The following is an 18,146-nucleotide window of genomic DNA, read 5'->3' on the forward strand; positions in this document are numbered from 1 at the left end:
TCCTCTTCACTATTCCCAACTTTTGCATTCCAGTCACCCATTAATATCAATGCATCTTGATTGCATGTTCGATCTATCTCCAACTGTAAAAGTTGGTAGAAATCATCTGTTTCTTCTTCTTTGGCTCTGGTTGTTGGTGCATATATCTGAATGATAGTGGTATTTACTGGACTTTCTTGTAAGCGTATGGATATGATCCTGTCATTGTGAGTGACAGGCTTTTCATTATAGGTAACTTTTATTTTTCTGATAATCTGTCAGTATTTGTCTTTAATTTTGGAAAATTTGATCAATAATGTTTCGTGGTGTTTTTCTTTGAGGGATTGTGTCCTGTTTACGATTCATTCTGCTTCCTCAGTGCATATTTTCTCCTTTTTTATAACATTTGGGAAGTTTTCTTCCATCATATATTCAATGGTTTCTTGTGTGCTTTGTTTGTTTTTTTCTTGTCCTGAAATCCATCCACAAGTAAGTTATTCCTCTTGATGTTGTCCCATATGATTTGTATGCTTGCTTCATTTTCCTGCTTGCTTTTTTCTGATTGTTCATTTAACAGACTAATATTGAGGGGTCTGTCTCCCACCTAACTAATCATGAGTTTCATTTCTTCAATTCTGCTCTTTTATCACTTAATGTGTCTTTTAGTCCTAATGTTCTAATTTTTTATGTTCCTGTTAATTGTATGACTTCTAGTTTTCTATTGATTTTACTAATTGGGTCTTATTGTCTTGAATCTTTATATGTTTTCTGTTTTGTTTTGTTCTTTTTATTAATCACATGAAAGTACTGAACTGTCATTCTTTTAGATTCCTTACCCGGAAGTTTCAATAACATTTTTCCTTTGCAACATTTTCCAGTTTTTCTATTGATTACGTCTTTTGTTCTGTCTTTTTTTATTATTTTATAGTCACCTGTTGCCTCTGAGATATCATAATGTTGTTGTCTTTGTATTATTTATGTATAATACAAATTATATATAATTTATAACTTCACAGGAGAATGATGAGGAGAAATCTCCTCCTGTTTGATTAACTGCCTCTGAAAACCCACTGGAAGATCAGCTAAGGGTCAGCTCCTACTCCACAGTCCACAGCAACAAAAACATATATATTTTTGAGCTATGCAAGTGTCTTACATTGTTAATTTAGTCATTCTCAACATTCTATCTTCTTGTGAGTTTGATACAGGATAGAAACTTGTGTGCAGTTCTCTGTTTATATTGAACTGCTGAGAGTTGGTTACAGTCTATTCTCAATCAGAAGGAGAAAGAACTAGTCTTTACTCCTGCCCAGTGGGTGAAGTTGTAGGAAGTGTGTGTCTTGTCAGTCACTATAGCCATCTGTTTTCAGATAAGACAAAGGACAACAAAACAAAAGAAGAAATGTCTCAAAAATAAAGTAAGATTAGAAAGTAAAAGAATTTTTTTCTGTAAAATAAAATTTTTTTAAAAAACCAAACAAACCACAAACCTGTGAAGTACAAAAGGAAGGAGAATAAAAACAGGCCCAAAAGACTAAAAAATAAATAAAGAGAAAGAAAGAACTTGACCTGGCAAAGGAGAATAGCTTGAGAGAAGAGAATGTAGCAAAATGAAAATAACAACAATAAACCAACAGAAGGAAATAATAAGTAAAAAAACAAAAAAATTTGTAAAGCAATGGGAAGTAAAAAATGAGAGAGAAAAAAGAAACCACCTTGGAGGGAGGGAGGTTGGCAACCTGATTGATTCCTTTGTTACTGCTGTAGTTGTGGTGTCTGGTCTGGGAGGATGTCTACAAGTCAAGGACAAGGTTGGAGTTGGAGTGTTCAGTAATACCAGAGATCCTGTTTAAAACCCCAAATGTGAACTGGACCATGGACCGCACCTTGTTAGGTCTAGGGAGTGCTGAGGGGTGGAGCACCTAGCAAGGTAAAAGGTTCTGTAGACCTCACAGGTGTCTGTAGTAGTTGACCTCAAAAGAGATGATCTGTTTACAAGTCTACGGATATGAGTACAGGCAGAATACCTACCTAGAGTTGGCTGTCACCCTGGGATGATGCCCTTCACAGAGGATGCCCTGTTCCAAATGTGACTGTGGCATGTGCTGGGCAAGGTGTCCACAAGGGTGTCCAGTGAGAGGCAAGGACTGCAGTCAGAGGTGGTGCCACACTAATCCAGGGGCCTACTACAGGTCATGAATGGCACTCTCTTCCAACTTCAAGGAGTCTCTGAATGTAGAGCCATGGGCAGGCTGCCACCTAGATACAAAATATCATGGGAGTGGTCCCTAGTAGAACTGAGATGAGACCAAGGGAACACAGCCAGTTACCTGGTGGATGGTGATGGTAGAGAAAATCACTTTATTAATCCCTGGGAACATAAGAGAAACAAGGAGGGAGATTGTACCTTTCCCGCTACCAGTTAGCAACTGGTGTGCCATGTTCCTTCCAGAGGTGACCAGTCAGCTCCTCAAAATGGCCAGGCCATGCCGTTTGCAATTCTGGCTCCTTATCTGAGGTTTGTATCCATTTTGTCCTTTAGTAACTTTTTAAATTATTTCTTTATATTTTCCTTCTAAACTAGATGTTCCGGAATTATTATCTATATCCTTTTTTTAAAGAAAATTTTTATTTTTTACTGGTTTACTTTCAAAGTACATGTACATTGTTTTTCACACTGGATCTTTTCTATTTCCTTTACTCACCACTCCCTCCACCCATCAAATTGTATGTCCCTATGATTAACACCCACACCCCGACCCATCCTTACCAGTCTGCCCCTCACTTGGATCCTCATATACATTCTACAATAATAGTTTTATAAAGTATTTTCCTTATGAGACTGACTTAGTTCACTTAGCATAATGCTCTCAGGTCTCTCCCAAGTTAGGTAGTGATCTGCAAAATCATTGTTCCTGGTTGCTGCATAGTATTCCATTTTGTGAATATACTATAATTTCCTAATCTATTTGATTGTGATTGGACATTTGGGCTGTTTCTATGTTCTTTTTTGGTCTCATTCTCCCCCCTGCCCCCGCCACTGTGCAAACCATATCAGTGCCTGCAGCCTATCAGTAAGGAGGCCGGGCAATGGTCTGGGGTTATAGTTTGCTCTGGCATGGAACACTATGACACACCCACGGGGAAGGGCCTGCTGTTTCCATGTTCTTGAAATGGTGAATAATGCTGCTATGAACATTGTGTTTGTGCCTCAGTTCTCATTTTCTCAGTTCTCGGTTCTCATATTCCAAGCAGTGGAATAGATGGATCATACGAAATTTCTATATTCAGCTTTCTGGGGAAACACCAAACTGCCTTCCATAGTGGTTGTACCATTTTATAATCCCACCAACAGTGTAAAAGAGTTCCTATCTCGACTCATCTTCTCCAATATTTATGACTTGCTGTCCTATTAAACTTTGCCACTGCTATTGGAGTGAGATGGTATCTCATTGTGGTTTTGATTTGCATCTCTCTTTTTGCCAGTGATTTTGAGCATTTCTTCATGTGTCTGTTGGATATCTGAATATCTTCCTCCCACTTGATGTTCCAGAATTATCACCTATATCTTTTATCTTTGTTTTGTGGTGTCTTGATTAACAAGAGTCTGGACTACTGTCTTTCTAGTCTGCCATATTATCTGAAATTCCTAGTTTATATTTCTTCAAACACACATTAATAAAATAACCACTGAATATTTTGTAATGAAAATGAAATCAAAGAAAACTCAGTAAAATGAGAACAAAAATACATAATCTAACTGTCCACCATGTTTCCAGACTATTGAAGCACCTTTGATTTTGTAGAATTATGAAATGCCAATTGAGTAAATTATCTTAAGGGGAGAGTGTTGGAAGTAGTATAGTTATTAAATAGATTCTCACCTTCTCTGTGTCCTGTGCCATTAAATCAGAGCCTGCTCACTTTACATTCTATTTTCTTCCTTAGTCTGTGAATTTCTGGTACGTCCTGGTGATGAATGATGAACACACAGAGAGACGATATTTGCTGTTTTTCCTTCTGAGTTGGGGGCTTCCAGCTTTTGTCGTGATTCTCCTCATAGTTATCCTGAGAGGAATCTATCATCAGAGCATGCCACAGATCTATGGACTCATCCACGGTGACCTGTAAGTACATGCAGCAAAACACTGTGTTACCACTCTATGCATGAACTCATGTGGTTTGGGGTTTGGGGTTTTTGTACCTAGAGACTCTTAGTAATAAAGATGGTGGAAAAAATTGACCACGAGGTGTGATTGACAAATCATGAAAAACATTGTTTTTTGAGGCTTTTCTTTTAACAATTCCTTTAAATGAGAAATTGTTGCCTTTCTAGTTCCTTTTATAGACACCATTATCTCAGTTGAGTTGGCTCATTTGTGATAATTTGTCAGTATAATGACATATTAAGGTGAACAGTGGCATCTGTCAAAATCAGGACACTGAAAATTTTGATGAATAATAAAATCAGTGAAAAAAATATTGAAGTATTGCCCATTGTCAGTGGAGTTTGTTAGAGGAGAAAGGAGGAGCAAACACCATCACCCATGAAATCCCTAAATAACCAAAAGAGAGTGTCAGAGCAAATGGAGGCTGTGTGGAATATAAATAAGACAAATCCAGCATGTTTTCAGTCTTTAAGATCTACTACTCTTCAAGTCTAGGGAGATCTAGTGGCTGAGTGGTAAGAAGCTGAGCTGTAAACCCAGAGGCACATGGTTCTAATCCACCAGTTGCTCTTCTGGAGAAGGATGAAATAGTCTCCCTTTTATGATTTACTGCCTCTGATAACCACCAGAAGGTCAGCTATGGGTTGGTTCTTACTCTAAAGCACTTAATGACAACAAGAAGTCTTCAAGACTAATGAATCTTTATATTTGTTACTTAATACTGAATCTAATAACTTGTCGCTATGAGTCGCAGGCGACTCGACGGCACATAACAACAACAATGACTTGTAGCTCTGAAGACAACTCAGCCTTTCTTATTGATTCCACTCTAGGAATACCCTTTGTAATAAAGGTGCAAATCTATCTTCTTCAGTTTAATGAAGGTTAGGAAAAAAGTAAACTATCAAATAAAATAGACTAGCCTATTCTCAATTTTATAAACAATACTTCCTAATTATCTCATATTGTGGCAAATTATTTGGATTTTTAAAAACTGCTTTAATATTACTTGTGATCTCTGATGACTCTCAATGAGATGGATTGATTCAGTGACTTAGATAATGAGGGTGCATGTGTCAGAGACAATAAGAGAAGGGTTCAGTATTGTTATACATAGGGCCTCTATGATTCACAAGCAACTCAATGCCATATAACATCAAGAATGACAATTATATACTTAATAAAAACTAGTTTATGTATGCATCCATATCTTACATAGGGTTAGTTGCAGTACTAAGCCCCACAACAACACTTAGTCAAAAGAGATGGGCTTTGTCACAAACAGACAATAACAAAAACTCAAAAGCCACTGTTAGAGAGTAAGTGACCCCTAACTCAAAGGCCACCTCTCAGTTGATTATGTGGGAGAAAGATGGACAATCCCTCCTGTGCAATTTACAGACCTGCTAGAAGATCAGCTGAATCAGAGCTGACTTGATATTAATGAGTTTCATTGACATGAGTTATTTATTGATCTGCTAACCTAATAGCTGGCAGTTCATGAAGTCACCTCCTGTGAAGATTTACAGCCTCAGAAACCTTCTTGAGGATTACCATGAATCAAAATCAGTTTGAAGACTTGGGGTTTTGGTGTACATAATCATTTAAAAACATGGCAATTCTCTGGGAGTACTGGTGGTCTTTGTGCTTATATGAAATGGTCACTTATCTCTTGATTATGTCCCTGTTGTTGTTATGTGCCGTCGAGTCATTTGCGACTCAGAGTGACCCTATGTACAACAGCCCTAAACCCTGCTCTATCCTGTGCCAATCGCACTGACTCTGACACACCCATCCCAATTACCCCAGTCACTGAATCAACCCACCTCATAGAGGGTCTTCCCCTCCTGTGCTGTCCCTCTGCCCTACCAAGCATGATGTCCCTCTCCAAGGACCTGTCTCTCCTTACAACATGTCCAAGTATGTCAGACGAAGCCCAAGAATCCTTGCCTCTAAGGAGTAGCTTGGTTTAACCCTCTCTAGGATGAATCTGTTTTCTTGGCAGTCCATGCTACATTCAATACTCTTCTCCAGCACCACAGCTCAAAGGCAGCAATTCTCCTTCTATCCTCCCTAGTCACTGTCCAACTCTCTGATGCATAACACGTGATTGCAAAAACCATGGCCTGTATCAGGCGCACCTTAGTCTCCAGAGAGGCACGATTGCTCTTTCGATTATGTCATAGTCTTGATAAATTTACTTATAGTGAAGTGTTTTCTCTAAATTGACCTATAATGTACTCATACACACCAGTTGTTATTAAAAATTTCTTTTGCATAATTTTAAAACTAGGGCTATGCTGTTTTCAATAAAGAATTGATAACTTGTCCTTTTCCCTTTGAATGGAAACGTTTTCAAGTTGATTCTTCCAAAGTATTTTGGAAAACTTCTATTTAATGTCATCTATGTTTAAGGTTTTTAAATTTTATTTTGGTCAGAAGACTTCATTTGCAGCTCTGTTTTCTTTAAAACATACAGAAATACTCAAATTTTTATTTCTGCATACTTTTGTGTCAATTTTATAATTTGACTTTTTCATGTGAATTTATTAATTTCATCTAACAATTCAAACTGCTTAATGTTTGTAGTAATCTTTATTTTATTAATATCTTGATATAAGTAACTAGTTATCTCTCTTTAACTTTCTTTTCCCACTTTTTATTTATGTCTTCTCTCTCAATGTTAATATTCTTTCCTCGAATCAACTCTTTACTTTCTTGGTAGGTTCTGCTGAACATTTGTACAGTTTCTGCCCTCTTTGGCTTTTTCTTTCAATAATTTAGGTATCTTCATGTTGCTTTATTTTTATTTCTACTTTTGTGAAATAGATACTTAAATAATGTCTTTTCTTTCTATCTAATGCACACCTAATAATCACTGTGTAAGGCTGATTTTGAAATATATTTAATGATCATTCAGTTAAAAATATTTTTCTTTTCATTATGATTCTTCCTTTAATTTTTAGAATTGTTTTATTTCCACAAATGTTAAATTTTTACTCTAAATAAGTGACATTTAAGGTCTTTTAAGAAAGCACTAGAGAAATTTCAATAGTATTAGCAATGCTTTACACACCCACCAGCAATGAATGAGAATTCCAATCTTGTGATACTATCACCAGCATTGTTGTTTGCTTTCTTTCTTGTCGAACATTGTTCTTGTTTCTGGATGACCTGATGTATTATTGTTAAATTTACTAAAAAGACTTAAAATGTAAGTTATTAGGAAGGAGGATTGACCATCCTCTTCTGAAATAACAGGACTTCAAAAACTCTAGGAACAATACACAGTTAGATATAGCACTGGAGGTGGAGTTTTCAGATTGGAAGATCCTCAATCGGATGAGAGAAACAGCTACAAACACTCACTAATAATTAAAAATTGGAATGTACAAAGTTTCACCATAATAGATGGAGGAAAGATTGAGGTTGTAAACAATTTCAGCTTGCTCAGTTTCACAGTCAACACTCGTGCCACCAATGGTCAGGAAATCAGAAGATGATTTGCATTTGGAAAATCTGCTATCAGGGACCTCTTTAGAGTGTGAAAGAGCAATGACGTCTGATCCAGGCCATGGTCTTTGCAGTTACATATCAGAGAGCTGGACAATGGATAAGGATGACAGACGAAGAATCAATGCCTTTGAGTTGTGCAGTTGTAGAAGAGTGTTACACATACTATGTATTGCCAAGAAAACAAAGAGGGTGAAAACAAGTTTTTCCTTGGAATCAAAGATTTTGATTCTGACATACTTTGGGCACATGGCCAGGAGGGACTAGTTCTTAGAGAAGGACATCAGGCTTGGAAGGGTAGAGGGAAGGAAGACCCCAGACGAGATAGATTGGGGCACTGGCAGTAAATATGCCTGAAACAGTGAGATTGGCTCTGGATAGGGCAGGGACCAGAGTGTACTGTACATATGGTTACCATGAGTTTCTGACATCTCAATGGTTGTTATTATGTGTCATTGAGAGTCACATCGACGTCTATGATGTTATTGTTTTCTATTGTCGAATACGAACCAACCTGTAGTTGACTTCCACTGGGTTTTTAAACACAGTTAATTGCAAGGGAGGAGACTGCCTATCTTTCTCCAGTGGAGCAGCTTGTGGATCCGAACCATGCACCTTCGGGATTGCAGCACAGCTTATTGCTACTAGGCCACCAGTGCTCCCTGTGTTTATGATAGATCATACTAAACTAAAATTAGTAAAAGAAACTTTTTATACCATTAACACATCTAAAACACTATTTTGCATCTTAAAGTTTGTCCTGGTAATCATTCTGTAAGTTTTTATTTTTACTTTCTAGTTTAGAGTTTAACTTAATAAAGGCAAAAAAGAATTTTTTTTTCCTTGTGAGTATCACTGGATACCATAGGTAACTTTCAACTGGAGATACTCAGAAGTACTCAAGATGTCCTAGTGTTGTTGTGCATAACATAGTGGGCTGCTAAACACAAAGCCAGTACACTTGGTTTACAGCCACTCTACAGGAAAAAGATGGACAGTCTTTCTTATGAATTTTATAATGATTTGTAGCATTGACAGAATAATGGAGTGTTGATGTGAATTGTAATCTACTTGACAGAAATGATTTTTAAAACTATTCTATTCATATTTATTCGCTTCAGAAGTAAACTCTAACACAGATTATTATCATCAAGACAGAATCAACTCATAGCTGACTCTTGAATAGGTTTTTTAGAGACCATAAACCACATGGAAGGAAATTTCCCATCTTTTTCCCATGGAGCAGCTAGTGGATTTGAACTGTGTGCCTTTGGATTGACAGCACAACTCTTTACCACTAGACCACCAATGCTCCCTTTAGTCATCTGTTTTTCTTGGGTTGGATTCTTGGCTCCTTTAGGTAAAGAAACAAACTAATGGGAGCATCAGTAGTTTTATCTATACCAAGTGAAGACAAAATAAAATAAAGAACTATTGTAGGAGTCAGAATGAAAGTAAAGGAGATAATAAGTTTGAGAATTCTTAGTAGATAGAGAATTTTTCATTACTTTAGAACCCCATGGACTGCCAAAAAAATATAAAGATCTGAACTGGAGAGATTAAAATCAAGGTGCTCCTTGAAGGCAAGGACTTTGTACACTAGGCATGTTGCCAGGAGAGACCAGTCCTTGGAGAAAGACATCATGCTTAGAAGGGTGGAAGGAAAGCATAGGCCAGGAAGACCCCAGATGTGATTGACAGAGTAATTGGGGTAATGAGGGTAGGTGTGTCAGAGGAAGTTAGATTGGCTTAGGAGAGCAAGGTTAAGGCTATTGTGCATAGGGTAGCTATGAATTGGAGTTGACTTGATGGCACATAACAACAACAACAATACAGAACCTCAAATATGTTAATATTGAGCGATAAAATGATTGAGAATCACCATGTTGTACAGATGTGAAAGCAAGTCTCCACATTCTTTTCTAGGTAGGAAGGCTACATATGTTAATAACTATTAATAACAGTAAAATGATAGAATCATGATAGATTATTTTGTGCTTTCAAAACTCTCTCTGGCTTATTTCTCTAATTCATCCTAATTTATATACTATATACATTCAATGTTTTTTAAAAGAAAATGTTAAGTAATTACTATTTTCAGAAGCTCTGTATTTCAAAGTATTTCACAGCCTCTCTAACACTCCAGTTGAACAATGAAAAGGTTTATACAATTACAAACAGTCAAGCCCAGGAAACAATTCAGTAACTTATAGGGTCCATTCTACTGAAGAGATCTTTAATGGAAAAGGAAATGGTCACAAATATAAGCAGTTCGTTCAACAAATGAAGCCCAAATAAATTTCTGCTGTTGAGTTAACCCTCCTGGTATAGACCTGATGGAATAAAACTGCTCACAGCGTTTCCAAGTTTGTAAACACTTGTGGAGCACACACACAACCACTTCTCTCTTGAATAGAGAGGTTAGTAGGCTCCAGTCACAGGCCTATTAGTTCACAGTCAAGTGATTAGCTATCGTGCCACCAAGGAGCCTCTGGAATGTTAAAACTTAGTACAATTAAGAAAATAATTTCTGGCTCAAAGCCTTTTTTTAATTGTTGGTGTTTACATTGTATTTCTACTTTGGAGATTATCTGGAGCGATTTGTTAGGGGGGAAAATTGTTTTTTCTTTGTTATTATAAAGGTTAATCAATATTTATTTCATAAATTTTGCAAACCAGAGAAAATACAATTTTAAAAACTAAAATAAAATTTTCTCCATCATTACAAAATGAAAAATTTCACATTATTGATGGATTTGTTTGTGTATGTTTTTATGTACTTTTCCCTTTTCTATTACAAAATTAAGATTCATAATTTCTTTATCTTTCTGTCTGATTTGCTATTATAGGATGAGAACTTTCTTGATATTATACTATTTTTTATATGTAAGTCTTAGGGCAGATTACCTAATTTGCTTTAAATCTGTGAAGAAGTGAAATAAAAAAGAGAACTGGCAAAGTTAAACATTGACAAGTTGTTTCTTAAATAACCTTCAAACTTCCTTTTTAATAGCTTCTTGCTATTTAAAACAAAAATAAACAAACAAAAACCACCACACAATCTTCACATCTAAGCCAGTAAACAACTTCATAATAAGCGGGGAAAATTGACGTTTTCTATAATTTAATTTTACTTGGATCTATAATCTGCAGTTAAGAAACGAAATAATGTATAGCAACTCTTTCAAGTACTAAAGTGCAATGATGTCTCTCTGAGGACTAAGGTTTTCCCAGACAAGCTATGCTCTTTTGTAGTACCTCATATATATGCGAAAACTGGCCAGTGAAAAAGGAAGATCAAACAATAACTGATGTCTTTGAATTGTAATGTTGGATAAGAATACTGAATATACACAACTGTGGCTGCCAAAAAACCAAACAAATCTGACTTGGAAGAAGTGTATCCATAGCGCTTCTTAGAAGCAAGAATAGTGAGATTTTTGTCTCACATATGTTATCAGGAGGGGCCAAACTCTGGAGAGAGGCATCATGATTGGCATAATAGTTGTTTTATTATGTATTGTTCAGCTGAAATCAACTTGTAGCTAACCCTCCAACTCAAATGGTTTGCAGAGGCTGAAAATCACAGGGGATAAGATTGTTCATCTTTCTTCCACAGAGCACTTGGTAGACTTAAACCACATGCTATGAATTGGAAATGACTCAGTCACAACTAATAACATCATAATAACAATGAAGGGTTTTCTCTCTCAGTGGTTTATAATAATATTTGATAAAAAAATTCCAAACTTATATTACACTACTACACTACTTTTACTTCCTTTAGTGAGGGGGAAAAAAGAGATCGTATGACCACTAGGGCTCAAGTTTGAAAATGGAATAATCTTTAGGAGCTTCGTCTCTCTGCTTTTCCATTTCCTGTTAGTCATAAGGATTATTGATCCTTCTGACAACACTTAAAGCTGGTGTTCCCTCCTGTCCATTCCTATTGCATAAACTTAATTAGAGCTTCAGGATCTTGAACCAAGCTGTTTCAAGAGCTTCAATGTCAGTTATCAATTACTTTACTCTTACTTCCCCCCCATTCTAGTCTTTTCTCCATCTCATCATCCAAATTAATTATCAAATACAGACTATTTAACTCTCCAGATACTTTCTGGAAAAATATTCAAATACTGATACACAGTAGACAATGTCTTTAAGACACTGGCACCGGTACATATTTTTATAAGGTTCTGTACTTCTGTAGTTTTTAACTCATGCTAAGTTTGAGATCTCTACTTTTGTAAATATGGTACTTATTGAATACTTCATAGTTATATTCAACTCATTGCCATTGAGTTGGAACCAGCTCATAACAGATCCACCAGCGGATTTTTTGAGGCTATGTAAGTTATATAAGTGTTCAGGTCTTTCATTCATAGGGTCACTATGAGTCTTCTATGACTCGATGGCACCTAACAACAACATCATAGAGAGAGCTCCATTGGCCTAGAAAGTTATGTTACCAAGCCAAAGGTGGATGATTTTAATCTGCTGCCCTCAGGCTTTGTTTCAATTGTTTTTGGTCAAACATTCTTCTAAGTGTTATAGCACTGGTGTGTCCATATGCTGTACAGAAGAAACTTATGGTTGCTGTGATGCTAAACACTGTGACACTGATGTGTCAAATGTGATAATGGTTACCCATGGTGGACAGTGTTTGGTGGAGCTTCCCAATTACAACAAACTTGGAAGCAGGAATGGTATCCACTTCCAGAATAGCTTGCCTCCAGAAACTCTATGAACTTGGATAAACAATAAAAGTTATATAAGTGTTCAGGTCTTTTGTTCATAGGTTTGCTATGAGTCATTTATGACTCATTGGAACTTCAACAGCAACAAATTGTATGGGAGGAGGTTGTCCATTTCTCTCCCTCAGAGACCGTAAATTTAAAGCACAGAAAAATACTACATTTGGGTTTGCGGTATAATTCCCTATAGACTGCATACAATTCTCTCAAAGACTATGAGAGGCATGATAAATCTTTCATTTGATCTATATGGATATATAATTTTATTTTTATTGTGTTGCTCTTAAGTGCTGTAGAGTCAATATGACTCATAGTCACCCTATGAACAAAAGATCTGAATACTGTTGTATCCTGTGCCATACTCATATTTCCTGACACACAAGAGCCCATTGCAGCAGTCACCACATCAGTCCACCTTCTCCTTTGCCGACCCTCCACCCTTCCTAGCATCATGTGCTTTTCCAAGGAATAGCTCCTCCTAGCAACATGCCCAAAGTATGTGAGGTGAAACCACACCAGTCTTGCCTCCAAGGAGCAATCCAGCTGTACCCTCTCTAAGGCATATTTGTTTGTTTGTTTGTTTGTTTCCATCCATGGAATATTCAGTTGTTTTATCCAACACCAAAGCTCAAAGGCATCAATTCTTCTTCTTTCATCCTTAGTCACTGTCCAGCTCTCAGGTGCATAACAAATAATGAGAAAGATTATGACCTGAATAAGATGCACCTTAGTCCTCAAACTGACATCATTACTCCTCAATAATTTGTAAAGGTCCTCAACTGTAGATTTCCCCAGTGCAATGCTGCTTCTTATTTCCTGACTGCTGGTACTAAAGGTGTTAATTGTGATTCCAAGAAGGATGAAATTGTTGACAGTTTCAATCTCTTCTCCATCCATCGTGATGTTGTCTTTTGGTTCTGAGCTGCAATCCCTAAAGAATGCATTTTGAGGCCAGCAGCTATTCCTTAGGAGAAGGATTAGCAATCTCCTCCCATATGATTAGCCTCTCTGAAAACCCGCCAGAAATCAGCTATAGGTCAGTTCCAGCTCTATGGTTCACAACAACAATAAAGTAAAAAAAATATTATATATTTAAGGGACCTCTAGGGAGTACCAGTGGCCTAATGGCAAGAAGTTACACTACAATCTCGAACGCAGGCCATTCAAATCCATCAGCTGTTCTGTGGGAGGATGGGCAAATCTCCTCCCAGGTTATTAACTGCCTCTGAAAACCTGCCAGAGAGTCAGGAATGGGTCAGTCCAGACTCAGTGGTATATAAAACTATAAGAGACCTCTTGGGGCTTAATGGTAAGGAATTGCATCGCCAATGCAAAGGTGGTTGTTATCTGTCGTCAAGTCACCTGTGTATTACAGCAACCCTTTGTACAACAACTCTGAAGCCTGTTCTATCCTAAGCCAGTCTCACTGACTTTGACACACCTAATCCCATTGTTCCAGTTATCATGTCACATCTGGGGTCTTCCTCTACTGTGCTGTCCCTCCATCCTTCCAAGCATAATATTCTTCTCCAAGGTCCATTCTGGACACGTGCCCAAAGTCTGTGAGATGGGGCTTCAAAATCCTCCCAAAGTCCAAATCCACCAGTTGTTCCATAAGAGAAAGATGAACAATCTTCCCCTTCCCTGTGATTTCTTGCTTCTGAAAAAACAGTGGAAGGTCAGTAATGGTTCAGCTCCAACTTGAAAGTATGTAACAGCAAAATGATAAAAAAATAGTTTGACAGATAAAACTCAACTCACTGCTATCAAGTCTGAACCAATTTACAGCTGACTTTCTAGGGAGTTATCAGAGGCTGTAAATCACACAGGAGAAGTTTTCTTATCTTTCTGCAGTAGAGCAGCTGGTGGATTTAAACCACCTGACTTTATGTTGACAGCACAACTCCTTACCTACTAGGCCACCAGATTCTTGGCAGATAAAAAAGCTAACATTTTTTATTTGTTCAATTTTTTTATTCATTTGCACATAATCATTCATATACATCATGTTTTGTATATGTACTTTATGTTTTATATGATCATTCATTTAGGTTGTATTTCATTCATATACCTTTTATTTTCTATAATCAGTCATATACACTGTATTTTATATGGTTAGTCACCAAGGTTCTGTGCCTATTATCGCCCTGTCTTTTCAAGTTTCCATTGAACCTTTCAACTCCCCTCCACCAACTAACCTCTGCTATTCTAGTGATTTTCCTAGACCCACATACCATAATATGTATACTGAGCAACTAATAAAGATTACTATATAAAGATGAATACAGGATTAGGATAAGAGAAAGATTTATTAACAACCTTACCTACATTCTACAGAGGACACACATTGCTTGCAGAAAGTGAAGGTGACTTGAAGCTCTTACTGACGAGGCTCAAAGACCATAACCGCCAGAATGTCTTACACCTCAACTTGAGAATATAAAAATTATTACAAGTAACTCAATAAACAACATCATGAGAAATGTAGGAACAAATTGATATTGTTATAGATTTTACTCGGAGAAATAACTTTAGAGTAAAAGCATGCAGAACTGCATGTACAAAATCTGGTGCAAAAGAAATATTTATGGAGATTTTTTGAAAGCACAACAGATTTTTACAATTATAAAAGATGACAAACACCACAACCATGTTATTCTCTTTAGATGTCATCAGATTAGTTCCAAATTACCGCACACCTGTATACAACAGAGTAAGATTTGAATTTGTGGCAGACCCTATGTTGGTCAATTTAATTTAAAGTCTTCCTCTTTTTTGTTGACTTATTGTACTGATAACATGTCCAAGTATGTGAGAGGAAGTCCTACTCACTATTCTTAGTTCTAAGGGGAATTCTAGCTGTGCTTCTTCCAGGATGGATTTATTAATTCTTCAGACAGTCTATCAATAAGACAAAACCTGTAAGTCTACTGCTGTTAGCAGCCCTTCATTGATTTTTCCAGGTTGTAAGTTCTCTGGAGAACTTTCACTCAGAAGCTGGTAGACTTGACTCATTGGCCTTTAACACGTTGCTGCAAATGATGGTAATACATCAAAAAAATGTGTTTCTAAGAATGAAAGTGTGCGGCAACGTGTTAATTAACAGCACCACATGTAAAGTACTGCAACCACCAGACTGCTCCTGACAGTCCTTTCCGTATTCTTTGCCAATACTGTAGTTGAAAAATCTTAATACCTTGGTTTTTTGTACATAGGTATTTATCTGCTTGTCGGGTGATTGAAAATAACCTAGCTTGGATCATCCTTACCTGAATCTTCAAAATGATATCTTTTCTTTTTATATGCTTTAAAGAGGTTTATTACAGCAGTTTGGCCTACTCCGGTATATCATTTGATTTCTTAATTGCTGCATTTGGGATTGTTGATTGTGAATTGAAAAATTAAAAAAAATCATTGATAACTTCAGTCTGTTCTGCACTTATCATGATGTTGCTTATTTTTTCAGCTATGAAGATTTTGTTTGCTTTATGTTGTGATAGAATTTATACTGAAGTCTTTGATCTACTTCAGTAAGTGATTAAAGTTCTCTTCACTTTTAGCAAACAAGACTGTATCATCTGCATACTATAGATTAGTAAAAAATCCTTCTCCATACCTGATGCCATGTTTGTCTTCATAAAACCCAGCTTCTTGGATTATGTGCTTAGCATAGAGATTGAATAAGTGTCATGAAAAGGATCAACTTAGACACACAGCCAATATGTGAAAGAAGTTAAAATATAGTTTCATTTTTAATTGTCTGCCATAACTCTATAATATTTTTCTAACATTTTAGATATGTTTTAAATCATGTCTTTATGCAATATTACTTTGTATTGTTTTTATATACAAACTTGACTGATACATCAGAATTTTCTCTAGCATGGTTTATTGAAATTAGATTACACAGTGTAGTACCACTACATATTTGTGTACAATGAAGGTAGAATTCTCATAAATTCTAGTACATGTGATAAATCACTGAAAAATATACATATTGTTGTTATGTGCCGTCGAGTCGTTTGCGACTCATAGAGACCCTATGCACAACAGCTCTAAACCCTGCTCTATCCTGCGCCAACCGCACTCCCTCTGACACACCCATCCCGAATACCCCAGTCACTGAATCAATCCATCTCATAGAGGGTCTTCCCCTCCTGCGCTGTCCCTCCACCCTCCCAAGCATGATGTCCCTCTCCAAGGACCCGTCCCTCCTGGAAACATGTCCAAAGTATAGATTATTCATAATTTTATGCATTGGTATATTCTGACAAAAGATAAATAGGGGTTATTGAGAACTAAATATATTACTTAGAAGTTCACACTTAAAATCTGATAATTGGTAACACTCTCAAAAGAACAATTTCTGATTTTGTTATTGTTCTTCTAAGGTGCTGTGAGTTGGTTCTGGCTCATAATGCAATAAAACTAATATATATACATACACACACACACACATACATATACTATACACACACACACACACACCACACACCCCTTGTTTTCTTTATATTGAGCTTCAATCCATATTAAAGGCTAGAGTCCTTGACTTTCTGCAGCAAGCACTTTACATCCTCCTTAGTTTCAGTAAGCAGGGTTGTATCATCTGCATGATACAGATTGTTGAGAGTCTTTCTCCAATCTTGATGCCACATTTCTCCTCAAAGAGCCCAGCCTCCTGGATAATCTTTTCTGCATATAGATTGAAAAGGTATTGAAATAGGACACATCCCTGGCATATACCCTTCCCAATTTTGAACCATGCGATGTTTCCTTGCTCTGTTCTAACAACTGTGTCCTAGTCCAAGTATAGGTTTCTCATTATCATGATCCAGTGTTCTGGGATCCCCATTCCATTCTTCTTATAGTTAGCCACAGTTTGTTGTGGTCCACACAGTCAAATGTCTTTGCATAATCAATTAAACACAGATAGACATTCCTCTGGTATTCTCTTCTTTCAGCCAAGATCCATCTAACATTAGCTATAATATCCCTAGTACCACAACCTCTTCTAAACCAAGTCTGCACTTCAGACAGTTCTCTGCTGCTGTGCTGTTCCAGTTGTTTTTGTATGATCTTCAGCAGAATCTTGCTACTGGGATGATTGGCAACATCATGATAGATGGTGAAGAGATTGAGATTGTTCATAGCTTTAGTCAGCTTGGCTCCACAATCAACACTATTGACACCAGCAGCCTGGAAATTAAAAGACGTATTGCAATGGAAGAATTGCTGTTAGAGACCTCTCCAAAGAACTGAAGAGCAATGATCTCAGTCTGGAGACTAAGTTGCACTTGACACAGGCAATGGTTTTTGCAGTTACTTGCTATGTGTTAGAGAGCTGGATAATCACTAGGCGTGATCAAAGGAGAATTAATGCTTTTGGGCTGTGGTGCTGGAGAATAGTATTGAATATACCATGGACTGCTAATAGAAAAAAAAAAAGAGATTCATCCTGGAGAGGTGAAGCCAGGCTGCTCCTTGGAGGCAAAGATCCTGAAGTTTCATCTAACATAATTTGGACCTGTTGCAAGGAGGGACCAGTCCTGGGACAGGGACAGCATGCGTGGAAGGGTGAAGGGACAGCGCAGGAGAGGAAGAAATTCAATGGGATAGATTGATTCAGTGACTGGTTTAATGGGAGTAGGTGTAAGTGTGTCAGAGACAATAAGATTGGCAAGGGATAGAGCAGGGTTTAGGACTGTTGTACATAGGTTCACTATGAGTCGCA

At 37.1% G+C, this 18,146-nt stretch overlaps 1 protein-coding gene across 1 annotated transcript in view; it reads left to right on the plus strand.

Moving 5' to 3' along the window:
* GPR98 (G protein-coupled receptor 98) overlaps window positions 1-18,146 on the plus strand; it is a 1,036,968-nt gene that overhangs the window by 690,220 nt on the left and 328,602 nt on the right. Inside the window, exon 83 of the mRNA XM_006885387.1 lies at window positions 3,928-4,106. Within this exon, the coding sequence (XP_006885449.1) occupies window positions 3,928-4,106 (179 nt within the window). The remainder of the gene's footprint in view (window positions 1-3,927; window positions 4,107-18,146) is intronic.

The sequence above is a fragment of the Elephantulus edwardii genome, unplaced genomic scaffold (genome assembly GCF_000299155.1).
Source record: "Elephantulus edwardii isolate Elephantulus edwardi_28Jun2011 unplaced genomic scaffold, EleEdw1.0 scaffold00043, whole genome shotgun sequence".
Lineage (NCBI taxonomy): Eukaryota > Metazoa > Chordata > Mammalia > Macroscelidea > Macroscelididae > Elephantulus > Elephantulus edwardii.